General features: G+C 39.8%; 1 protein-coding gene and 1 long non-coding RNA gene across 2 annotated transcripts in view; one reads left to right on the top strand and one right to left on the bottom strand.

Annotated features, from left to right (window-relative positions):
* Window positions 1–13,918, top strand: part of PREP (prolyl endopeptidase) — a 92,369-nt gene extending 78,451 nt beyond the window's left edge. Inside the window, exons 12-15 of the mRNA XM_017818716.1 lie at window positions 1,034–1,128; window positions 4,176–4,307; window positions 8,791–8,947; window positions 10,769–13,918. Of these exons, the coding sequence (XP_017674205.1) occupies window positions 1,034–1,128; window positions 4,176–4,307; window positions 8,791–8,947; window positions 10,769–11,063 (679 nt within the window). The 3' untranslated portion in view covers window positions 11,064–13,918. The remainder of the gene's footprint in view (window positions 1–1,033; window positions 1,129–4,175; window positions 4,308–8,790; window positions 8,948–10,768) is intronic.
* A 4,620-nt stretch (window positions 13,919–18,538) lies between these two features.
* On the bottom strand, window positions 18,539–21,129 carry LOC108499153. The gene is made up of 3 exons (XR_001875450.1): window positions 21,092–21,129; window positions 20,863–20,951; window positions 18,539–18,690 (listed from the first exon to the last, which is right to left on the bottom strand). It is a non-coding gene; the product is annotated as an uncharacterized LOC108499153 (long non-coding RNA).
* Window positions 21,130–26,531: the final 5,402 nt, after the last annotated feature.

Raw genomic sequence — 26,531 nt, 5'->3', positions numbered from 1 at the left:
GCCTTACCTGTAATACTTTCTTATACTTGCTACCTTTAATTATTGAGAATCAAATAACTTTGGACCAAGAGGCCCAAAGTTTGAGACAGAGACAGAGTAAAAAAGTACAGAATATTCTGAGAGGTTTTGTGACTCTAACATACCAAAAATTAAGGAACCACAATCTAATGAGGAAACCTACTGTCAGGCTACTCCACATTAGCAGTGCAGCAACCTGTTGAAATTAGGCATCCTGGAGTTTGACAGAATAATTCCCTCTGATGTTTGCACAATGTGCTTATAGAATATCAATCTTGCATCTGATCAGCATGTCACAGCAATTTAAGGAAAATGCAATTCACAGTGACGGACTTAAGTATTGATTTTACAGAAGCAGAGATAATTCATGCATTCTGAGCAATCTGGTGGCCAGATAACCAGCCTAGGTAGAAAGTTTTTCCTTTGATGGATTATGAAAACACCGAAATCTCTTATCAGTTATCCTTCTGCTTTTCTTTTTTTTCCTTAATCCTTAGTATATACTTTTAAGAACATGTGCTACTACATAGGTAATTGCTTTGGGAGGTAGGAAGATTTTACCTGTTTTGATACTACGTCCACATGAGACACACTGTAGGACTACCATCTTTCAAGCCATTTCTGATAAGCAGTAGTAGGACTTAAAGGTAACAAGACCCAATCTTTTTTCTTGTGGTTGAACAAAATTAATTTCTGCAAACAGTGGTTTCTTGCATGAGCAAAGATTTCAAATAAATAAGAAATTTAAACCTACCAGAGGGGGAAAAAAAAAGACTTGTTAAATTTTAATATTTTACCTATCTCCTTGGCATATGTGCGATTGGTCTTCTGGAGCTTCTGCTAAGTTAAGCTACTGCCTCTACAGATTATTCAGGTTTGCTATCAAGGGGGGACTTCATTCACAATTTCATAATTGATTTTGGGAGAGATCTTTCCCTCAAAGTATTTTTACAGAAGTGGTAGGTGTATAAAAATTGGAAATTAAAAATAATCCTCTGTCGATTTGCTTTTTCAGTGTGTCGAGACTTATATTTGTGCGACACCTAGGAGGTGTTCTAGCAGTGGCAAACATTAGGGGAGGTGGTGAATATGGAGAGACCTGGCACAAAGGTAAGTCAGTCAAAGCAGGGAAACAAAACTGCAGGCTTAGCAATGAAAATTGCAACATTTTCTCTTCATTCCTTTTTTCATGTTCAGATCTCCTTTTTCATTTTATTTGTTCTGTAGAAAAGTAATTTTTTTTCCTTACTTACCTGTTAGATCTGTACATTGTCCAGCGTTAATCTGATAGTTTTCGTAGATTCTTTTAATTTTTGCAACTTCTTAAAAATAGCTTTGCACAAAGACAATATTTTCCAAGAAAATATTTTTTTTTAAGCCAAGATCAAGTTCCCTAGACTTTCAGAAAATTTTCTGTATTGCAGAAGACCTGTCTGGATTTCAGAAACCTCCGTCACAATTTGCAAGTGCACATGGCCCTACAATTCTAAATCCCCAAGACAACAACACTGACTATTTAGACTCTCTTGGTATCATACCAAAAAAAAATCATTTGCAGAACCTTACAGAAGGTGTGAATGCTTGAGTTCAGAATGTAACTCTTCCAGACTGTTTTTGCATAATTTATGAATAGACCTTTTTTTTGATATTTAATGAATGTGATAGGAAAAACTTCTTCTCCAAAAGGGCTGTCAAGCACTGGAACTGGCTACCCAGGGAAGTGGTTGAGTCACCATCCCAGGAGACATTTAAAAGACATGTAGGTGTGTCATTAGGGACATGGCAGTGCTGGGTTAACAGTTGAGCTTGAAGATCTTTTCCAATCTAAATGATTCTATGATTCTGTGAGTGAAGTTCATATGAAAACAGTCAGCTCTGGAAGTACAGTGACATGTGATTCCCTGCACGCTCATAGGGGATCCAACTTCAGGTTTTTTTAAGCTGACTTTTGTGCTACAGGGAAACCAAGTCACTCACTGCAAAGCTCCATAAATCTCCTTGCCCCTTTTCTTAATATTTTTGCTTTATTTCTGTCCATGTTTTTCCCATCCAGTCTTTGTCTTAGTCCTTTGATTGTCTTTGTCCACTTGCCTTATTGCTGACAATTGTCTGCATCCCTTCACCAGAGAAAAAAGCTTGGAAAAGTCCTACTTATTTCTGTAACATACCCATCATTATTTAATAGTGACGCTTTACTCATATCCAAGAATCTGGAAGATAAGTTGCTGGAGATGTTGTCAGCAAGGCAAATGTACCAAAACAGTGGTGTTTATGATGTAGCAATTTGCCATGGCAGTAATCCATAATAACTTTTTATCAAACAAAATGGTATTTCCAGATCATTGCATCTTGATTTTACTGTTTCATCTGTGGTAACTATTTGTCTGGGTCATTTCCTCACAATTGAGTTAATTATGTAATAGCTTCATAAATAGAAGCTGTATGTGCTTGCAGATACAGGATATTATTGCTAAAGATGAAGTATCCTTCATTAATTTTAATTTGCTGATTGATTTGTAATAGATTTTAATAAAATTTATCTTAATATGATAATGCTTCTTTGGTCCACCTATTTCCTGCTTGATTTTGACCCGAGTCTTTTATTGCAGTTGCAAATATGATATGTATCTCTTCTTTGTTACTTCCAGAACCAATTACGAAAGTCTTTTTACTTAGGTTTAATTAGATAGATAGGATTCTGACCTTAGACCAGCCCAGGATTTTGAGCAACGAGTAAGATTTATTTCTCCTTTATTGCCACATATTTGAAGACTTTTCTGTTGTCCCAGTATATCTCTCTACAATGATGTTGTTAATGTGATAATGATGTGTATTTGTTAAAAAAAATACAAAAAGTGTAATGGTTCCAGTTCTACAAGATCTGTATGACTAAATGTCAGAGTTATCTTGCCAAACTTCTGCAACACAGAAATAAAGCAACCATTGTAAACTGGGTGTCCAGGATCACTGGATGGGCAGTGGAGTTAAAGAGACACCTCCAGTTAAAGAGATGTAGCTCATCTCACTTATTTTAGGGTAAAATTAATTGTCCTGGAGGTTCCTAGACCATAGTGGGAACCTTAGGCAATCCACTTAGAATAAACATCCACCCTTTAAACAAAGTAAAAGGAACTGGAGTTAGATTTCTGTATCCTTTGAGTCCCTTTTACCTGGCTGGACCACAGCCTTTGCTACACAAATACAAGGATTTTCTTCCTAGTTCCCATTTCTTACTAGCATTTAATTGCCTGAGATTACCATGGTCTTAAGGTTGGGTAACCTTTGAAGAAGAGCTAGTTTTAGTCTGTCGCCAAACAAGTGGGAAGATTATGAGATTTGGGCAACTTTGAGTTCTCAAGGTTGATATTCTTCTATTAAAATGATTGAAAATTGTAGGGAAAACTATGCTTTTCTTTCCCTATCCCACCCTGCAAAATTTTTTATTTTCCAAACTGGAAGTCTCATCAGTGATGTCATCTGGACCTATATTTTCAGTCATGATTTATTCCCTCATACATCTGAGGACATTTGGAATTCTGTTCGACAGGATGGCGGTATCTTAAGCATTTCCGTATTGAAAATTAATTAATAAAATTTCAAACCAAGAATGCAACTCTGAAGTTCCTTTTTCACCATAGCTATATATCATGTGATTTGAAAAAAACTAATAGGAAAAAAAGTAGATTACCAGCCACATATTATATGTCCAGGAAATTAGAAGTGCTTATTTTATATAGCTTATTTTATAAGCTGAAGCTTTATTGCCTTAAGAAACTGTAACTGAGTTTAATGATATCAAAGTCCCATTAGATCAAGCCTCAAGTGGACTGTATGTGGTCATTTTGTATATATTTTGCTATGCAAAGGTTTTAGCTTTCATTTTAGTGATTGGAACATTACCTGGCTTTCACTCCCCAGTATAGGTATATATTATTCAGAATTTCTTAAAGCATCAGGGTTATTGACAGAACCATCTTTCAACCCTCTCTGTGTTGAAAGAATCTTTTATTTTTGCTGTCTTTCTGAGCTCCATCAATTATTAAAATGTTCATGAAACTGGAATTGTTCCCAGGTATTTTTGCACACATGTTTTTTCTGAAGAGATGGTATCAAATGGATTTTATGGCATCAGCTGATTTGTTTTGTTTCTGTGCTAGGTGGTATCTTGGCCAACAAACAAAATTGCTTTGATGACTTCCAGTGTGCTGCCAAATACCTCATCAAGGAAGGCTACACATCCCCAAAGAAACTGACTATTAACGGGGGCTCAAATGGGGGCCTCTTAGTTGGTAAGAACTGCTCGTATATTTCCCGGGTTTGCTTCTGGGTTTATTCAAGTAACCAGACAAAAATTTATGAAATCTGCTTGTCCAAAGTTGCCAGAATGTCAATGCATTAATATATACAGCTGTTAAATGTATACAATTGTACTTAATTTGCTGTTTGCATGGAACATTGGGATTCTGCAGTCTCTAGCAAAGGATGAAAGCCATACTTAGAGTCTTGTGTGGTAAGAGCTAATCTTGTGGTAGAATCACACAGTAAGTAAAAATGGTTTAAGAAACATTTGCATTTTTTTATTTTTCTTTCTCAAGGCTAATCACTACAAAATTACTATTGAACCAGAATTCTATTATGTAGCATATTGGGGAAACTGTATGTGATCTGTAATGTAAGCCAGGAGCCCATGTCCTGCAATCCTCCATCTTGAGTTTCTCATTCACTCCTTCTGTAGTCATGCATTCTTGTTCTTAGAGAACGAGTGAGAACATAGCAGTTCTGCAAATAAAGCCCTTGTACAGAAGAGTATTACAAGTTGACTCAGCTTTCATTGTGTAGATAAAATAGGACCACAAATAAAATCATGAATGTCTCTGATGAGAAATTGGGGTTTATCTGCCTCTTTTTTTAAACAGCATGAAAGGCATGTGACAGTAGCTTGAGTTACTTATGTGAGAAGGGGAAAAAAGACACTTCAAATGCATAAACCATAGATATATAGAATGCATAGATATATAGAAAATGAGCAGATTTACACGACCCGCTCTTTACTTGCTCTTCTTTTTGTACTCCTTCCTGTTTATCTGCTTCTGAATACTGGCCCTATTGATTTTATTCTATTTTTCAGTGTATTAGCATCCAGCATAAGAAAACAGAATTTGACATTATGTAGGTCTTTTGTCTAAGCCATCTTGGCTATTCCTGCATTATTATTTTTAAAAAGCAGTTGTTTTAAAGATAAAGTAACAAGTACATCTAAAGTTGTATTTTTGCTTTCTGCTTATATTCTTCTCGATAACAGGTGGCAGGAGGTATTTGTGCATTGAAAATAGAAATGGATGAATATGATAAAGGATTAAAGGGTTTGCACTCCGTTTGAGAGTGCATGCATTGCACAAGTCAGTTTTATGTGAGTGTAGATATATATTTGGAAATGCAGTTAAACTTTCAACATATTACATACCTTCCGAAAATACTGTTATATATATATGTGGTTATATGGACTTCAGTTTCAGTTAGGATGAGATTCATCCTACCTAGCTTTAGTAATAAAATACCCTGTTTTTCTGGCTGAACGAGTCAGCTGGGCTCCTTGTTTTGATAAGAGGAAGCAAGTCACATCTGCAGGGCGTACATCATTCTGGCAGGAGACAGGTATTAGGAATCTAGACCTCCCTGCTCTGAAAAATCTTTTTAGAAACCTTCCTTTGCACTTACAATCCAGCTGGATTTCCATGCTCTTGATGAGCCAGATAGGGATTTTTTTTGACTGGGTGCAATTAGGTCAATTTAGAAAATTCTTGTAAGTGCTTTTTCATCAAAGCAAGAATAAATTTTGCAATAGTTGTTCATGCAACACTAGAGATCATAACTCATCCTTTAGGTGCAAGGACCCACTGCCAGACTTTCTCAGTTCTTATTTATAGAAGAAAAAGCTGACAAGGAAGAGTATTGTCACTCTTCCAAAATTCTGTTTCCTTTCAGTCAGACTAACAGGAGGTGACTCTAAGGACTACAGAGCCCTGAGCTCTTGCCTCATTCAATCGCAAAACAAGACTTTTTTGTCCTGCAATGTGATCCCCAAACTGAGCAAAGCAGCACAGCTGCAAGCTGAAAACCTCCTTTATGCAAATGCCATGTTTGATCCCTCATGTTTGCTTAGTCAAAACCAGTTCCGATGTTTTGAAGGCTTACTTTCATACCGAATTTTAAAGCTCAACTTATATGTAGAGGGGTAAAATTAATGAATAAATTGTTGATCTGGATTACACTTTATTAATGCATTTAATTAAGTATTGTGGCTAATTAGAGGGGTGCAGTGGGAATGGGTGAATATCTCCACAAGTGATTTCTTACTGAAGTAACTACTTAAGGAAGTAGGAAGCAGCCATTGCTTACAAAATCCTGAGCAACAGACAGTGCTTCAAGAGACACTCTAAAATAAAGAGTATTAAAATGAAATGTCGTGATAGTTGTTTTGGCTTTTTTTCCTACCAGAATATAATTTATGTTCATAAAAGGAAATAACATGAGGGGGAGGGATCTGATCAAAAGCTTCAGTTAAAAACATCAACCTCTTTTACATAGCATCTGTTTAAGGCACTATATATACCTTACAAAAATGTCTTGGGAACAAACCAGGAAGAGTTAGCATGGTTACATATCAGAGATGACCAGAAGTAAAATCACATCTTTCAGAAAACAGAATTCATGTTCAAATAAAGAAAATAGGGTAAAGTATAAACTCTTGGCAGGGACTGACAGACCACAGGAGACTGATGAGCAAATTGCCTCTAATGTAAAATTAGCAGCGAAATCTTTCTATGCACATCAGAGGCAGGAAGCTGGCTCGAGAATCTGTGGGACTTGCAGGTTTAAGGAGATGTAAAAGGAGCATTAAAGAAATATAATGGCAAAGCAGAACAACTAAATGGTCTGTTTGTATTGATGTTCCCTCCTGAGGAGTGTGGGGGGTTCCCTGCACCATTGTGTTTTCATGAGGAATATTCTGGGGAGCTGACTCCAACTGGAGCATCAGCAGAAGAGGTTTTGGAATTAATCAATCCAATGAAAAGTAGCGTGTTGCCAGGACCAGATGGTGCACATGCAAGATCCTAAGTGAATTCCAGTATGAAATTGCAGGCTACTAAGTCTAAATATCTGAGGAACAGAAGGGGGCAAGTGTAATGCCAAGTTTTCAAATGGTTCATGGTGATCCGCAAGCTGCAGATGAGTAAATCTGACTTCTCTAACGGGCAAACTAGTTGGAACCAATAAATAATAGCTGACATAAAAGGAAGAATTTTGCAGGCTGAAGTTGCATCTTTCAAATCTGTTTAGGCTATTTTGAAGGAGCATATGGTGCTTGTAACAGTGATCTAGGTGAAGAATTATTCTTGGATTTTGAAATGCTTTTGACAAGGGCCCTCACATAAGGCTATGAAAGAAAGTTCTTCCTGAGCTGGAAGCAAGGTCATGGGATAGCAATATCCTGGTTTGCAGGAGGCAAAGAATGGGAATAAACAATCCATTTTCAAAATGGACAAAAATGAGGAGATACAAGAATTTGGGAAAGAGTATACCTACATGTGGATGCACAGTGAATAATTCTGAATTACAAAACGGATTCTGTGATCCATTGTAGTAGTTATGTGCAAATTTCAGTGCTCTTATTTCTTAAAATTCAAAAAAAGCAAGGGAATTTGTAAAATCGTGAAAAACCAGGTTTAAATCAAGCAACAGAAATTGGAATTGAAGAACTTACTGCTACAGGATATGATGAACACTAGATGAATAAACATTAAGAAAGGAAATAGATGTGTTTACAGAGGATGAGTATTTTGATGGCTGTTTAACAGGGTGGATAAAGAGAACTCCAACTGAGAGAAAGCTTAAACAACTAGTTTATAAGCTGATAATTTACAAGAGAGATCTTCCAGTATTTGTTTAATGCCTTCTCCCAGAGCATCTGCCAGTTGCCACTCTTATAAATTGAACACTGAGCTAGAAGGACCTACTGCAGTTATTTTTAAAATATCGGAGGCAAGCGTTATTAAAGAACTTGTCCCTTCCATTTGTAAGAAGATGGAAATCATAAAACAAGAAAATGCAAGTTAAGTTGAGGTTATTCCTCTGATTTTGTAGCAGTCTGCTTTTATCAAAACTCTTTCCGTAAGGGTTTATAATAATAATTATGGAAGAAAACTTTCTTCAGTAAATGGAGGACTTTTGATCCTTTTCTTTCTTGATGCTAATATTAAAAGCTTAGACAGGGAATGGTTTAGGCACCTTCAGTTCCGTAGTTGAAAATCTCACATATTTTCAAATTTCACTTCTTCAAACCCAGTTTGCTAGTTTGAAAGGCATTTTTCAAAGAACAGCATGTTTGGTGCCTGAAGACCAGAGAAATAGCTCTTAAGCTCCTTTGAACATACCATCTTTGGAAGTTACATTTTTTATCCATTTGTGTATTCGCTTCCAGTTTTGCTCGAAAGTCCTATTTGAATTCATATTCACTGGCATTCTTCTCTCAGTGTGATTTGGTTTATATCAGATATTTTATATTTAAGGTTTTTTGGCTCCAGGTATTATATGGTAATCTTATTTTTTCACATTATTTTAACAGGTTTACTTTCTTTTTTTTTTTAATAAACTTTGAGTTTATGAAAGCTTTTTGGAAGTTGGTCTTTCACGAACTTGGCAGTGGACCTTTTACTGCTGACCTTAATTCTTTGAGATATGAATACTAATACAATTGTTTTTCTGTTGAAGCTGCCTGTGCCAATCAACACCCTGACCTATTTGGTTGTGTTATTGCCCAAGTGGGAGTGATGGACATGCTCAAGTTCCACAAGTACACCATTGGCCATGCTTGGACCAGTGACTACGGTTGCTCCGACTGTAAAGAGCAGTTTGAATGGCTGCGCAAGTAAGTGCCTTTAAGTACTCCTGTGGTTGTTAAAAAGCACAGTCTGCTCAAAAGTTTCAGGTTGTCATGATCAATATCTATTCGAGCAATTATTTCATCCTGTCCTCCACTGAATTTGGGGAGTTCTGCATTTCCTTACAAGTTGGTTTTGAATTAAAGACTGTCTTCGAAGTCCTGTTGAGTCAACTGGTCATATTTTCAAAGAGCTTGTTCTCCTAGCAGATTTTACCAACTCAGAAGGTTTTCTTTCTGGATAATGACTCCTTTAGGCTATTACAACAGAATATTCTCAAGTGAACCAGGACATAAATTGTACTTTTTATTGTAAGGGAGAGAGAGTCACCACTGTGAATTGTGTTATACAATATGGATGGGATGTATTTGTAGGAATTGAATGGCAGTAGACCATAGCAGGATATTAATTAATTTCTTAACTCCTTGCTGAGAGGTCTAGAAAGATTATTTTAAGAAAAATTAAAAATATATGGGACAGGCAGCTGTGCGGGAACAGAAATTATCTACATATTGGCTATGGCTAACATGGTGTGTTAGAGTAAGTGCCATCATTTTAAAATATTTTTTGTGGAACCTCATCTTCAGTTACTGCATTTGTGTCTCTTCAATAATGAAGATTGACATTCCAGAAAAGTGCTTCATACATACTAAACAATTTGACTGGTCTTTAGATATTAAATAGATATTTATATATTAAATATATCTAAATATAAAGATATAAAATAGATGTTTAGATATTAAAAAGAACATGGGCCGCATGAACACTCCATACCTATTTACTCACATACTTACTCACAAAATCTAAATGCACAATTTTAGAAACATCTCATATGGCAATACCTGAAATATACCTTTGTCTCCTTTTCAAGTGCTGGCAATTTCTTGTCAATTAAGATATATATGTAATGTTGCTTAGATGGTGCCTTTACATATACTTACATTGTTCCTTAGATGAAAGTGAGGAAACAAGGAATCTGTTAGGTTAGACACTCAAATATTGTCATGTATTCTTAGAAATAATTTGAACTTACTTAATGGGTACTCCTCCAAGGGCAAAGTTCATTCAAAAATAAAGCAAAATTTCCTTCTGTACTTCCAGTTATGAAATAGGGGGGGAAACAGCATCCTACTCATGATTTAAGAAATGTAACATTCTTCTTAGGTGTAACTTTGCCTAAATAAAGAATGAAATGGTTAGATGGAATTTTTTGTAACGTTTTATTTCTAATGTTAGAGACCACTTTGTGTTGTAGATACACCTTTTATGGTATGTTACAATGACTGAGAGATGCAAATTCTCCTGAAAAGAAGGCAGATTTTGAAAGTTAGATTATTCATTGCTCAAAAACTAGGAATCAAAGTCACCTATTGAAAGCAGAAAAACTTACAGTTCTTTATGTTTCCTGCATGGCATTTCCTCAGCATATATGTATGTTCAAAGGTGGCCTAAATATTGGAGGGAGAGAGTAAATTTAGTAACTGTACAGCACTTGTGGCTTACCATCAGAGACTGTTTCCAGATTTGCATGGGATGAAGCCATCCACATGCAGACATAGACTGCTGGGGATATGTATGCTGGGGAAAAGTCTCAATTTCCCTGTTTCCAGCAGGATGGATCCTGCTATGGACTTGATAGCTTCAGCTGCAGTTTCCCTCTTATCCTTCCTGATATTTTGGACATTTCTGTGAGATGTACACATATGTCTTCTGAAATTAAAGAAACACGCTTCACATTTGAGAGCCAGAGATCCTTCTTTTTGGGTCTTAAGAAAAAAAATATGTAAACATTTGTGTGCTTTTCTCAGGTACTCTCCACTCCACAATGTCAAGCTACCAGAAGAAGATGGCATCCAGTACCCCTCTATGCTGCTGCTCACAGCGGATCATGATGATCGTGTGGTCCCTCTGCATTCACTGAAGTTTATCGCTACTCTGCAATATATTGTGGGCCGAAGCCGTAAACAAACCAATCCACTTCTCATCCATGTTGACACCAAGGCTGGGCATGGAGCAGGAAAGCCAACTGCTAAAGTTATAGAAGAAGTGTCAGATATGTTTGCTTTTATAGCACAATGTCTAAATCTTGATTGGATTGAATAGGCAAAATGCATATTACTGTCTCCTTTAGAAAACAAGGGCTTTAACACCATTTAAGAACAGCCACACTACTACTTGGTGTAGTACTTACATTTAAGAAGTGCAGTTTAATATTTTATTGATCTGACCTGCTATGGAGTTTTGATCTTCTGTGCTTCTCTTTTTTTGGCATTTCTTTGAATTTCTTTTTTACTGCATTCCAAAATACATTTTGAAAAGCATGTTCAAATAAATAACTGAGCTAATCTTGGTACTGTTGTGAAAATTAGATTCCAAAGTTAGTGCTAGTTTATTTTCTGTAAACAATTTTAATGTATTTCACACCTACAAACATATCCAGATCATTTGTAATTAAATGTAAGTACTGTCCACATACAAGAACTGTGAGCATACTTTATTTACACGGTAATTTATTTTAGAATGTAAATTGAAGATGTTCAGTGATAAGCGTGAAGTACTGAAGAGACAGTAATCTGATTAAGTAAAATATTATTAAAAACCTTCTGTTACATGCTGTTCATAGACATGTTACAATCTATAATAATGATGTTGCTAAATTGTTCTTTCTTTCCAAAGAGACATCAAAATGTCACCAGTTTTGTCTTCTGTGTGGGAATAAATGGCAGAAGAGGCCATTATAGAGGCTGGAAAACTTGAAGAATTCTTATATTCTCATTGTAATCTCAGTCAAGCTATATAGATACTCTTCAACAACCCATCAGAAGTTCTGTCTTTAATTGTTTCTGAAGAGTAGACCAGACACTGATTTAAACAAATAAACAAAAAAACCCACAAAACATAACCAAAAAAATCACCTCAAACCCACAACTTTGTCTGGATTTTTAAAGTTCACTTTTTCCTGATGCCTTTTTCAGAAGGTTCTCTAACAAGCCAAAATCTGAACATATATATGTAACCAAGTTTTGCCTGCAAAACGAGAAGAGCTTGTAGTCAGACTCCCTAATAATTTGACACAGATACAGTATTTGAACTGCCATTGTTCCCATCCAGGCTGTAGAGCTATAAAGTAGATGTGAGTATTTGCCTACTAACTGTCTAAACTCCGATGCACTGCAGCAATTAGAGTTTGATGTTGCAGAGAAAAAAGTATTTTACTGATTATTATTATTATTATTATTATTATTATTATTGCCCTTCCAGAAGACATCACTGCTTCTCAGTTTTGGATGAACTGATATATTCTTCCAGAATCATGATTATCATTGTATTCACACTTAGGGTCTAAGGCCTGTATTTTAACTCCAGGCTCATCTCTCGGGAGTTTCATCTCTAAGCAAACAGTGTCTCAGTGCAAAAGGAGGAGGGACTGGTATTTAAAAGAGGAGGAGGTGCTCTAAACATCATCAAAACTAAAAATAAATTTATATCAGATTCACTCTGTGTTTCCCTCATGATCTGGACTTCTTTTGATTCCCTCTGCAATCCAGGAAGGATCACCCCCTTCAGGCCCTTATTATACGTAATTTGATTTTAGGAGGAAAATAATAGAGGCTTTCTGCTTTCCTGTGAAATACCACACTAAAACCTGTATGTGATCTGGGGTTTATTTGTGATCTGTGGGTGTTAACAGTTGTTTACAAGATTCTCTGTGGACTGATGTATTCTGATCACAGCATTGCATTAAAACAATCAGAATAGGGAGTTGGAGGAGGGGTGGCTTTTTCCCCTCCAGGCTCTGAAAACAGGGTTCCGGTTCAGCACCCTCCTTTTCCCAGAGGTATGTGAACTGCTCTCTGTGGTCATCTGAAAATTTTCAACAGCTTAACCACGTGGCAAGAACAGCCCATGAAGCAGTGCCATGTCCACTTGTAACACCTGACAGTTGTGGCATGTGGCCTTCTATTAAATTTGTAGTTATCATCAAGAGGGCAGAACTTCACGTCTGATACAGAGCTTTGCAGGATAGGGTGTGTGGAAAAAATGGTCATTCAAGAATGGACATTCAAGAAATAGACACACAACTGTGTCGGTGCGTGGTTTGGGCACAGCCACCTCAGTCATCTGTCCATGTCTTTGTTCCTAAAAATGCTTTTCCTTGTTCTCCAGTTGTTCAAACACAAAACTTCTGGCACAAGTTAAAAATAACTCCTTTTCCTCCTGAAGCCTTCTGCACTGAATGACTCAGTGTCAGGACAGATGACACATAATCTGGAGAGTTTGGAACCAAAATTTCTCATTGAGTGACAATCAGTAATATTGAAGGTGGAGCTGGCTTTCTGGAGAACCACTCACAAAATAGGTGTTCAAGAGTATCCCTTGTAGAATGCTGGTATCAGTACCAGGAAGGCATTTCCGTAACACGGTATTAATGTTGGCATTTATTTTATATAATCAGGTGTGCCAAGTTCAAGATTTGGTGCCAAAAGAGTGATGTTGCAGAGCTGTCTTATTAGCTAAGTTGCTGCTTTTGGGGCAGAAAGGGTCATGCTCCAACTGGAATCTGTAATTAAGTCTGAGCTAGTAATGCTCTTGTAATATAGTGGGATTTAAACCTTCAGGGCTTGGATTAAATAGACCTGGAGCCAAACCGTTCCTGCTGTATAAAACTTAATGAAATTTCTGTTAGTCTAGTTTCAAGGTTAAGTTCTTTTCTCTGTAGTGGAATTGCTATCTTATGAAGATGCTCTGTATTTTGTGGCTTTTATTTCCAGTACCTGAAGCAAAATTCACTAGCTGGGCAAAGTAACCTCCTTACAACTATCTGCTTTTTCAAAATCATGTTTCTTAGAAAATAGATACTAATGTTTTGCACCAAGATCAAGGAAAAAATCCTGTAAGAGGCTCATGCTACATGAAGTAAAATCCGGTTTTAAGTGGAAATAAATGAACTTTTTACATATTGCTCCTTCTGATACTCTTCAGAACTGATGTAAAGATATCTTAGTTGTCTTTGCTCCCATGAGTATATATTTGCATCAGAGTTGATTTATGTGAAAAAGGTCAGAAGTATTTTTAAAACCTGAGAGTCTTCATATTCTTCATGGAGAGAGATATTTGAATTCCTTTGCAACAGAGTTAATTTACATTTTGGTAGCTGCAAAAAAAAAATATATACGGACTTCAGCTGGGTGCTGCGTTTTTTGTCTAGCGGTGGAAGAAGGGCAGCTGATCTGTGGGTATGTAAGTATAAAGGACACTCAAGACAGAGTTTGGAGGCACCTGTTCCTGACACCTAGGGTTTCTCCTCTTTCACCAGGATTTTCTTGACTTGGCTCTACTTTACCATCTGTCTGTAGGAAGGCAGTAACATGAGCAGCAGTACTTTTGGATTTGCTATGGCAAGCAGCAGCTTTCAGACATCTGTGTTGTCAGGTCATTTATTTATTTTTAGCCTGAGGTTGCCCCTCAGGATTGCCTAAAGGTCTGCTTATAGACTCTTCCTGACAGCCTCTCCTGTGAAAGGGGTTTTCCAAGCTGAGTAGGATTTAGGGGGAAGGGCCAAGGGAGGGACTTGGAAGTCAAACTAATAACAAGCACCCAATTTCTGCCAAGCTCTTCTGTTTTGAAAATCTGCAGTAGACAGCTTTTGTGCATTTGTCTCCCTGTGCAGACCTTTCAAGATTTGGATAGGCCATGCTGTTTAAACAGCCAGGTTTGGCAACTTTGTACATTTCTCCATATGTTCTTTTAATTACTTCTACTTTTCTATACTGCATGCCAGGAAAAGAAAAAGCATTCCTCGGGCGTTTTTTTGGCCTTGCCCTGGCAGGAGGGGGAGGTGAGGTAGCCTTCCAGTTCTCATGTCCCTGAAGATAACTACAGTGTGTCCTCAAGATAACATTTCTGAATAGGCATTTCTGAATAAGCTTGTGTATTCAGTTTATTCATGGTAGAGAAATCCTTGTGGCGGGGTCCCTTAGTGGAAGCTAGACTAGCTACTGTCATCCACAGAAATGAACTGAAATTCTGGACTAGGAGGACTGTAATTTGGCTGTTTCTCCTAATTTTCTGTAACAGCAGCTGAAAATTCAACATTTAAAACCAAAGCTAAGCAGTAACGTGTCAGTGAGAATCTCTGTTCTGTAGACATCCCTCTGGCTTTCTAGCAAGAGTAGCAGGGACAAGGAACAAACTTGGTGCTCATGCCCTTAAACCAACGCAGGGTAAGCTTAATGCTGAAAGTCTGAATAGCAAGAGTCATATGTGGTGCTATCCCTAAACATTTCCAGCTTCCACAGCTGGAGTCAATGTATCAGTTATGTCCCTGCCATTGTGACATTACCAGCCTGCCATGTGCTGCTCAGAAGACTACAATTTGTGTGTATGCACTACTTTCAATGCCTCTCATGCCTTCTATGTGCAAAAAAGGAAGGAGATCTCATTCTTGAAGCTCCTAAAGTATGGAAACGCATGCGGTTGTAAACAACACACATATTACGTAGGTATCTGATAGGACTAACTAAGCAGTAAATTAGATATTTGTCTATAATCTACACAGGGCATTATTAGGCCCAAAATATTATCTATAATTTTCATCTTATCCTCACTGTCAAAATACTAGGGAAATAATCAGAATAAAAGCAATAGAAAGGTCTTGAGTTTGTAGCATTTGTATTGACTCCTTTCAGTACTTCAGGAGACTATGTGAATGTTCGCTGTGTGGGCTCCAAAATAAGCATTCTCCCAGACATGGAGGGGAGTGGAATTTCCTGGGTTTAGGAAACAAGATTGTATTACAATGTAAGATTGCACACAGTGAAGCTACAGACCAGCTGTAGGTTGAGCTGCATGAAATGCCTTAATTCAGCGGGTCACCTGAACTCATAGGTGGCAATTCCATTTAGTTCTTAGCACCATAATTTTCATGCTGCTTTTCTTTCCCTGCTAAGAGCTGTGCTTAACCTCTGATGTCTCCTCAGCAGAAGAACAGATAAACATGAAGATTCATTGCATTTCCATGATGCCATCAATAATATATTCTCTTCTCCTGTGGGACTTCAAGAGTGTCAGAAGGCAAGAACAAGAGAAAAAAAATTAATGTTTGCTTTGCCACCTAGCAGTCATTGAACAACCATGACCATACTAAATAACAGAGGAATTTATTCATCAGTTAGTTATACATCAGTTATTGCAAATTTTTAGAAGTTTGGGTGAGAATGCTTAGCTGGTGAAAAACTGTTCTCTGTGCTGCTTTATGCTTTCAGGCCATTTCTGGTGTGCAACAACAGCATGTCATTGTGACAGCAAGTGATGGAGTGCTGTAACATGGACTTGTTTCCTTCCTGAGAAAGAAACTGAATAAAGGGCTCAGGCATTTCACTATTTAGAATCCTTTGGAGCAGTAACAGGAGCAGATAAACCATTGTCTTCTGATTGTTTCAAACTTATTGTCTTCTGATTGTTTCAAATGAAACAGTGTCACTGCTCAACAGAATATGCTGTTTTTTGGTAGTGCTGTATTTCAGAGGAAGCTCTGCTGTAGTAGAACAAGCTTTTTAATGTAGGTATGTGCAGGTATCTCTTTCAGTAGCTGGGCCAAGCTGTTAAATACTGTTAATTCCTACTTCATATATTTAGTGTTGATAATTAACATTCTGCTGAAACTGCTTCTTGGTTTAGTTGAAAGCTTCTTAGTATGAGAACTGTGTTTTCATCATGAATGGCATAAAGCTGAGACCTATGACCATTCACAAGGACCCAAGCTTCAGCTCTTGAATTTTGTGTTTCATTTTGTGTTTCACCAGGTAGACACAGGTACTAGGAAAACTTTGCATTACAGTAAAAAAGTGAAATGACCATTTATAATCACTGCCTATAAATTGAAGAGCTTGGGAAACCTCTATTTTTGACTCTATGTAAACAAACCTCCAGCTGTATTTTTAAATTAAAGAGATTACTTTTCCTGATTAGAGATGCTTAGCCCTCCTTGAGCTTCAAGGAAATGCAGATCCAAATCTGATCTTCACAAGAGCACCCGTTACTCAAAATGCGCAAAAGCAAAAGTAGAAATTCTTGAAATTCCTCGTATTTGCAATGTGGTTATCCTCCAGCAAAGCTTTGGCTGCCAAGGACAAATTGGAAAACATCCTCCTCTCAACAGATGACAGTCACTTGCACAACAACCCAGTCATTAAACAGTTTGCTGCTGTGGGCCTGCTGCCCATTCTTTCTGCCTGCTGGAGCCTCCCAGGGCTGCTGCTCTTGCCAGAGGAAGTCGATTGAGGGGGAGGGGTATCAAAGTTACAAAATTGCTTCCATCTAATGAATGCTACAGTTGTCGTGACCATTTCATTAGATTTTGGACTGCTTTCATTATTTTTGGTGCTTGTTCCCTGTTAAGATCTGATGAGTGAGAGATGGCTCTGCCCGAATCGAGGGGCTCACGAGACCGTATATCGAAGTCAACAATACGGATTTTATTTAACAATAAATGTGATGTAGAGAGATAGAAATAAGTAGAAAATTGCAGATGGAAGCGGGGGGAGAGAGAGAGAGATAGTCATCACCCGTGGCTCCAGCGGCATCCCAGTGGCCCTTCTTCACCCTAGGCTTCTCAGTGGTAGGGAGGGGGGCCCTGTTTGTAATTATGCACAGAAAAGGGTGCTCAGTAGCAAGTCCACAAAGCCCACTGCCAACTATCAAATCTTTTCATTGTTGATACATTTTAGCAAACAAAGGAATTAATGCTTGTTGGCTACAAGTTACATAGTTCTCATATTAATTAGTATTCTATCTTCTATTGGTTAAATGATTCTCTTGCTTCTGATGCTGATTAGTCTGCATGCTCAGTCTCTCTCTTCTTTTGAGTCAGTGGCCATGAGTCAGTGGTTGCCATCTGCCCCTGCCGGAATTATCTTTTACTCAGTCAGACCTGATTTCAGCACAGTTGTTGAGTTGGTTTTATTAGTTTTTTCCTTATCTTGGAAGTTCTGCCAGATGTCCTTGTGGCCCCTAAATGCTGTATTCTTTGTATCTACTGATAGCGATACGTCCTTCTCCCCAAGCTTTGTTAACCCCCCTAGGTCTGAGATAATGGAATTTATCTTCCTAACGCCTGGAAAACAGTACCACCTTTATACAGTCCAAGTTTTGGGTATCCACAGAGCCATATTCAGGGGGCTTCCATTGCTCTTTGTGGTCACAGATGCCGTCTGTCCCACAGCCTGGGATGATCTTTCTTTGACTGGTGGTATGCGTATAAGCAGTTGATCTTTTTCAGAGTCTGTCACAATGGGCGAATTTTGTCCAGATGTGTTAACCAGGATGTGCTAACCAGATCTTACCTTTGCCAGACCTGGAATTAGCACCCTCCTGTCACAAATTCCTCTCTTCTGTGGCCTTAACAGTGTTTGAGACAAGTAACCATCCTCTTTGACTGCTAACATTCCCTGTGCTGAGAATCGGGCAGCTTTTTCTGCCAACTAGAGACAGCAATTCTGGGTCAGAGAAAGAATCACCCTGATGGTGGACATGCTGGAGAGGCATTCTTTCTGTGAAAACATGTTTATTGTACCTCAGGGTTTAACAACAATATACACTGGTTTCTGCTTTACTGATCTAATCAGGTGCAAGGGAGTATCCATCAGAGCATTAACTGCAGAGGGATGTCGTGGCCTCTTCAGTCCCTCGGAGTGACTGAGGGGGGGCAAGACACCCATTGTAGCGGGACCTGTTGAAAAAAAGGGGAGCAGTCACCAGGGAAATACAGACATGTCACGTCTCAGGAGATGATGGGGATAAGAACTGTGTATCTTTGTTTTCAGAGGCACAGGCTGATGGAGTTCCTGCTTATGAAGCCTAAGGAAGAGCTGTTCCCCTCAGCTGTCAAAGGCTGTTTTTGAGACATGTAGCTCATCCCAAGGTCCTACAACAGCCATCAGGCTGGTGCTTAGCTGTAGTCACTGAACCATGCAAGTTCTCTCTTTGGCTCTTACTTAGGGAGCTGAGGATGATGTACCAGTAATTTGAGGAGGGATGTGATAGACTGAATCATTTAACCCCTCAGCCACTTCACCCTGCTCTGAAGGCCGTGGTGCAGATGGGCTTTATTGTGTTGCAATAGCAGTGGCCTCCATTGGTGGCTGAGGGCAGCTGAGTTGGAATGGAGGACAGGTTTTGGTCAGGAGAGTTGGCTCTCTCTAACCAGCTGAAAAGGCATGGCAGCCTCTAGCTGAGCCTCCCTTTTGGCCACCACCAAATGGCTGACAGGGATCTAGACTCCAGCAATGGGGGAATCCTCCAAGACTGGGACAGTGCCCAGGTGCTGCCCCATCTCAGTGTCCCCCGAAAGATATAGGTGCTCTGTTTAGCAGCTCCCTTATCCTACATGTCAGCTGCAGCCTGTGCCAAGTGATGTGGTCGCTAAGGCTGAGTTCCTCTGGACAGCCCAATTTCCCTTTGGGGCAGCCAATAGTGGCCTCAGTTGTTAGATGAGGGATCTGGGAGCAAGGGGGACACCAGCACAGACCATGCCCTCGCTGATGGGTGCAGTCCCACAGGGTTGGACCATGGTCGGCAGATCTGGGAGCTGGGAATGGGAGCCATCAACAACCCCTGACATGGGCAGTGTACCAGGTCCAGTGTCCAGCCCCGGGCTCCAGACAGGATCAAGAGGAGATGGGGTCAGAGACAGGCTGAAGAGAAGATGCAGTGCCCATCCAAGGAGTTCATGGAAGAGACAGGCTACCCATAGTGTAGATACAGAAATGGGTTACCCAGCACTTGAGATGAACACTTGCAGGATTAGTTAGTTATTTCCCAGTCACTAGATAAATAGAGGCCCCTCCTTTTCAGGAGCAGACATAGACCCTGTTCCAGGGAGAGAATGGGGAATTCAGACATAGATGTTGGTGTGGGTGCCCTGGGTGCTGCAGGACTTCAGCCCCTCCAGGTGCCTCACATGTATGGTTTGACCTGCTGTGACTTAATGCTTAACCTGATAGCTACTCTGAATCCTGTTTTGAGATCTAAGTTTACTTTTCCTCTGTTCTCATAAAGTTCTGGCAGGCACTTCTGACATCTTTTGGAAAGCCTAGCTCCTAAAATTAGGTATTCATACACCCAGCTTAGCTGGCATTTAAATCCCACACCAGAGTTAGCCCAAGGCATCTCCACTTGACTGTATAATCCTTTGAGGACTTTTAGTAAAGCTTCTGTCTGGGCTGTTTACTCCATTCAGACAATTCAGCACCTCACTTCAGGCTAGGTACTAGCTGTTTGCTCTGGTTTAGTATTTTGGGAATGTGATTCAACAGGCATTCTCAGAGCACGTTTTCACAAACAGTCTACCAGGACAGAGCTCTCTGTGAATCACAGCTTTCCCCTTTTTGCCTTTCCAAATGCAGCAACCTTATGGCTGGGACCCTCCCCAGGGAGAGGAGTTTGGGGTTGAGTGACCCTGTAGCCCTCCCTGGCTGTGTGACACACACTGCAGTGATAAACATAAGCTGTTGTACCACAGACAACACACAGCAGCCACTTGCTCTCCATAGGGATGCCATGGGCTCTGGCCCCAGCATCCAAAACTCTTATCTTGTTTCATCCCGTGATGTAAATGTAAAATGCCAATATGGGCTAAGCAAATTCCCATTTGCTAGTAAATACTAAACTGCAGGGTTGGGATTGCTCTTTTTTTATTTTTTTCTTTCTGGGTCTTGAAATCCTCTACTTGTCCCAGACCAAAGGCAACTGCTTTTTTGAGTAACAGGCAAGAAGAGGACGTCTGCTCAGGCTGCACACACCCGTAGGTGAACACTCAGCCAAGCAGCTAAAGGCTGTGCCTGGCAGCTCCTGAGTTAGTCTTGTCTTTAACAAATATGGCCCACTGTGAAAGGTTTTGTACCTCTTTAAATAAATAAATTCTCCTTCCTCAAGACAGCTTCTAACATTGCAGCCATCTGGTCAGACTCAAATAGATGGTGATAAATCATTCTGGGGAAAAAAAATATTTCTTTTCTCCTTCTCCTTTGTCCCCAGATTTGATATTCTTCCAGCTGACACTAGTCCCAAGGCAGAAGTCTTGTGTTAATCATTTTTGCCTGGCTGCCATGATAAAATTCAGAGGGTCTCACCTCAAGCTGCATCAGGGGAGGTTCAGGTTGTACATCAGGAAGAATTTCTTCATGGAAAGGATTGTTGAGCATTGGAATGGAACGCCCGGGGAAGTGGTGGAGTCACAATCCCCGGAAATGTTCAGGAAACAACTGGAATAGCACTTAGTGCTATGGTCTAGTTGATGAGGTGGTGATTGGTCAAAGGTTGGACTCAATGATTTTGGAGGTCTTTTCCTACATAAATGATTCTTTGTGATTCTGTGTGACTGATCCTGTAATGTGAGTCTTGGCTGCAGAGAAAAACGGGCTTACATGGGAACTCAGGAAATATATTTGAAGCATGAGGTCTCGAGGATCACCTGCCCTGCTTCAGCAAAGGGAGCGCTACCTTTCTTTTCCTTTAAGTATAAACATGTCCTGCACTCAAAGCTATTTTTTTCAAGTTTATTAGCTTACTCATCGCATTTGTGGGTTTTTCTCCACTGTTCAAGATGACAATAGATGTCTAGGGAAGCTAATCGCTCTTCTGCCAAGCCCTAGAAGGCTGTGCAAGCCTTTTGGGAGAGCATGTCATCCTTGTCTCTAGCACAAATTTTGATGACAATTCTAGTTTAGCTTAGAAGCCAGCTTCCCAGGAATCTTTCTCCTTACGATGGAAACATGGAGCTGATCTCCTTGGCTTGCCAATCCAGGACCCACAGAGACTTATGGATAATGGAGACTCAGCAAGCAAAGAGATTCCTTGAACCAGCAATGGCAGCCAAGGCAAGGAAACTGGGGAGCCCCAGTGCCTCCAGGACTTACCAAAATTCTACTACTTGTTCATTTGTTTGAGCTGTCCATCTGTTCTGTAAAGCATAAGGCTGGCAGGAACCTACCCCTGCCACTGAACGACCAAGGCCTGTCACTCATCGCAAAGCAAAAGTCCTGCTCAGGTCAGGCCCTTGGCACAATGGAGACCTTTAGCTACCAAGGGAGCTTTCTGGCTTGCATGAGGGACATTTATGGAGGGAAGCAATGAGTTGACAGGATTTTCTGAATCATAGTTTCAGACTTAGGAACCTAAAGACTTTCTGACATAGAGATTCTCCTATGGACTCTGAGCCCTTAACAGCAGCAGCTTCACTCTTCTCATTCTCCCATCCCATTCTCTCTACACTGTGTTGCATGTTAAGGAATACCTTACTTTCTTTACCTGCTTTGAGCTCCATAAGGTGTTCTCATCTTTCCTAATCACACTACATCTGCTCATTTTTCATTCTTTGACCTTCTTGCTTTTTAACCTTGTCTACTCATTGAATCACCTGGAGCTTCAGCATGTGGGAATCACTACAAATCTTATGGCAAAACAAACAAGCTGCAGGCTAACACACACACACATATGCAGAGGAAGACCTTTCCTTGGGATCTTGCTTCATTTTCTCTCTGCTTTGCTCCAGATCACTTATTAGAAATTCAGAAATCCCTTGAGCCAATTTCTTAAGACTAGCTGTTCTCCTTGGGTGACATATGGTTCCCACATACATGGCCCTCCAAAGGACTATGTTTCACTCAAACTTTAGTTCTGGGATGCAACGGGGACTTGCAACAGCATGCTTATTATCCACGGATGACTGAATCTCACCCGACAGGAATGTTTGGTACTAGCATTACAATTCCCATTTTGCCCTCTGGTTTTAATTTCTGCTTTCTCTATGCTTTCACCATCTGTTGCTAACTCCAGCTGTCGGCTTTTAAAGAAACACTTTTGGAACATTAGCTATGGCTCTGGAAAACCACCTCTCCAGGTGCTTCTGTGAGAATTGGGTGTTGCTAGTTAACAAACAGCCAGTGCCTGAGACATACTGCTGCTCTGAACTTCCTCCTGGTCTGTTTAATTAGCTCCTCTAGCTGGAACTAGCTGTGGTTTAGCTTCTGTCGTTTTTTCCTTTCCTTCGTTATTTCACCAGGGCAAGCTGTCCTCACAGACTTCTGTCATCTCTTGTGCATCTCCTTCATCTTGTTCCTTGAAGTTGCCAATGAAAACACATTGTCTAAGTCTGCTTTCCATGTTGGAAGATGGGCAGCTGACAGAGCTTTCAGCCCTGATGGTGATTTTGCCTCTGCAGCAGCCACTTGTTCCAGTAATTGTCTTAGAGACACAGGCCCCCTGACACGATGTGGGCTTCTCCTCCTGCAAACTCCATGCTGTTTTCATTACTGCATCTTTTGCGGACACATAAATAGTATGTCTGGCACTACATTTCCCTATTCTCATTTCAGGAAAGCACAGCCAGCAAGGTCTAAAACAAACAAAATCCAACAGAATGGAGAAGTTTGGAGATCCCTCAAAGTGACCCAGCATCTCCCCAACCCAGGGTTTTCAGTACTGGAAGCTGAAAAATGACTGGCAGCAGAAGACAGTCCTCATCCAAAGCAAAACAAAGTGCAAATCTTCCCATTTTGGCAATGAATTTTCAGATCAGACCCCATAACAGCAGGGAAATTTTCATACTAGTGTAATTTTGAATTCGCAGCATAGATGGTACAAAAGGACCCTCAAACACCTGTTGAGATATTTCAGTATACCTTACTAGGGCAGTTCTGCCATTGCTAATTTTGTGCCTGTATTTAACTAAGTCCTTGAACAATCTGGGAACTGCAGGTCATTAATTATCACAGCCACCCTCAGTGAGGGGGCAGGTGAGAGCACATGTTAGAGGATGGCCGGTAAAGGGTCTGTGCCACAGGGAAGGGGCCGGGACCTGTGCCCTGTCCTCAGGATGCTCCCCAGCTGGCTCAATGCCAGCAGCTCACCCTAGGGAGCCCTGCAGGATTTCCTAACTTAGGATCTCCTTCTCAGCCCTGCCCCTGAGGGAAGCTCAGCATTAGAAAAGTGGCATCCTGACACCCTGCTGCATCTCCTCATTTCAAGTCCTGGGAACTCTGAACCTTACCACAAAAGTGTGGACAATCCCCTTTGAACTGGAGCCAAACACTTTTATGTACAATTTACTGTTGAAATAGAAAAGAAAAAAAAAAGGCAGGATCATTCTCAAGTCTTCATGATGCAACCAGGATAGAGATATGGTGGGAGAAAAGTGAGGAAGTGGTTGTAAAAAGGAAACATTTTCCTTCATTCTTAAAACCCTTTTCAGCCCTTGCACCCTCTGCAAGATAAAAGAGCCATAGCAGAAAGTGACTGAAGCCATTTAACATTTAAAAAGAAATAAGATTATGAGGAGTAAGATCATGTTTTCTTTGAATGTGACACCCCACCACTGATGGGTTTTTTCAACCAAACGGATGCACTTCTGTAATCAATCCTTGCGTGTCTTCATCCCCTGTGATGATCTGAGATGGTTTTCTAGCCTGTGGAAAGGTTGAGCAGCACAGCATTTTGAAAGAGAAAAGGTGAAATGCTCAAAGATGGTTTTGTGCAAAGAGCCATGTACATACCTGTGCATTACTGCTCCTTTACCACTTGAATTCATGAAAGAGTCTATCAAGGAGTTTTCTGAGCTCTTTGCTTTCTGATCAAAACAAACCCAAGCTTTTGATCCCATCTTATTACTAGAAATGCCTTTAAACACCTGCACATCTTTTGGTCTCCTCACACTTAATTATAAGATAGTTTGACAACTGACAATTAACCTGATTTCCTTTCATTTTTTTTTCTTTCTCTCTTCTGACTTAACTAACTGCACTGTAGATGGTAACATTGATGCCAGTGGTCTCTGCCTTTTCATTTCCATTTTCTATTTGTGCAAAACCTGGTTTTCAGGTTTTTGGTCAAACTCAGATATAATGGGTTCAATGTCTTTTTTTTTCCTCATTGAAATGCATGTCCTAAAATTCATATTTAATGGAAGAAAATGTGTCATTTGTCCAGGAAAAAAAAATTAAGCACATCTATCACAAAAGGGAGGCAATTCGAAAATGAAATTACTTGACTTTGCCAGCATTTTGTGAGGTTGTTTTCCAACATGTGATCCTAAAATATGGAGTCCTGTTTGTGCACGTTGTTGCCCTTCAATATCTTTCATGCTGTAAATAATCCTACATTACCATAAGACTCCCAAGCTTTTCCTAAAGCATTGTAAATCTGTGAGAGATTTTTGGTGTGGTTCCACCTTTAGTTTTATAAGTCTTCCTCAAAGAATAGGTCTGCTTCTGGCCCTCTGTTTTTTGCTACCACATTGCTGCTAAAAACTTATAAGGTCTCTACAGCAGTGCACAATAGCATTAATCAGTGTTTCCGGCCAAATTCTTGCCAGTTCAGAACAGCACTTGGGGAAATATTTCTCAGACTCTATTCATAGTCAATGACCTCTTGCTTATTATTTTCACTGCAGTGATAATTTTGCTGAATTGAGAGACTTCCCCATGTATCCTCTGTTGGATTTGTAGCAGTTACATTTTGGTCTTCCTAAGTTCGTGTTTGGCTGCAAGTTTTCACCCTGTTGTCTCATCTTCAGATGTGTATCCCAATGGATTAAAACTGACTTTGACCCCTCGTACAGCTACTACATATACAATGGGTTAGCATCACAGGGGAAGCATGTTTTCTTTTTTCCCCCATTCTGCATGCTTTGGTTTCCCTTTCTCTTACAATCTCAGACAGACGCAGCAGGGAAAACTCCAATCTTCAAGGATAATCTGAAACAGTAGTGAGAAATTGTGGGTTTCAACCTCCTTCATCATTTCCATTTTTCAGGAAACAAAACCTGACCCAGCTACATAGCAGTAGCGGCACAGGAGCCCTCAGCCTCCCAGGGTTCTGTGGTCCCTCCATGGCAGCTGAGTCCTGCTGTGCTCAGGCGTCATGTCCAGGGCCTGGGTACCTCATCTCCCACCAGTGACACTTTCCACTAGTGGTCACCCAAACTCATTCAATGAAGGGCTGCCTTTCCTATCAGAAAGAGTGGTGATGCTGCAGGTTCCATGGACGTGCAGGGAAAGGCAGGAACGATTCCAGCAGTAAAATGGACGTTGGGATGCTGTTACCACCATGCTGTGTTTCCCAGTAACATTACTGGAAGATGTGCGCACCAAGCTTAGTTTAAAGACACTGGAAGACAAACTTATGAGCAGTCTACCAGAAGGTTTCTCCTGAGCCTTTCAGACAATTCAGGTTATACCATCCCATTTTGAGTTCATTCTTTCCCATTTACCATAGTGCTACAATGAATCTCATAGACACATGGAAAATATCTTTTAGTTTACCGGCTGCAAAACAAATGTTAAGATTAACTGCTGTTGTCAGCTCTGTTAACAAAATCTTTTGCAGATTTGTCCAATCTTAGTGTTATTTTCATGCATAGTGAAGTATTAGCAATTACTGCTGTCATAAACAAAAAATTCCATTTCTTTAGCAATGTGTTAAAACCTGGAAAAGAAAAATTGTGCCTCATAATTCCTGACAAGAGTCCATTATATGGAAAAGGAAAAAGTGATCTTGTATTTTCTGTACACAAAA

The sequence above is a fragment of the Lepidothrix coronata genome, unplaced genomic scaffold (genome assembly GCF_001604755.1).
Source record: "Lepidothrix coronata isolate B3197 unplaced genomic scaffold, Lepidothrix_coronata-1.0 Scaffold70, whole genome shotgun sequence".
Lineage (NCBI taxonomy): Eukaryota > Metazoa > Chordata > Aves > Passeriformes > Pipridae > Lepidothrix > Lepidothrix coronata.
Note: the sequence above shows the minus strand (reverse complement) of the source record. Positions and strands in the feature narration are given on the sequence as shown.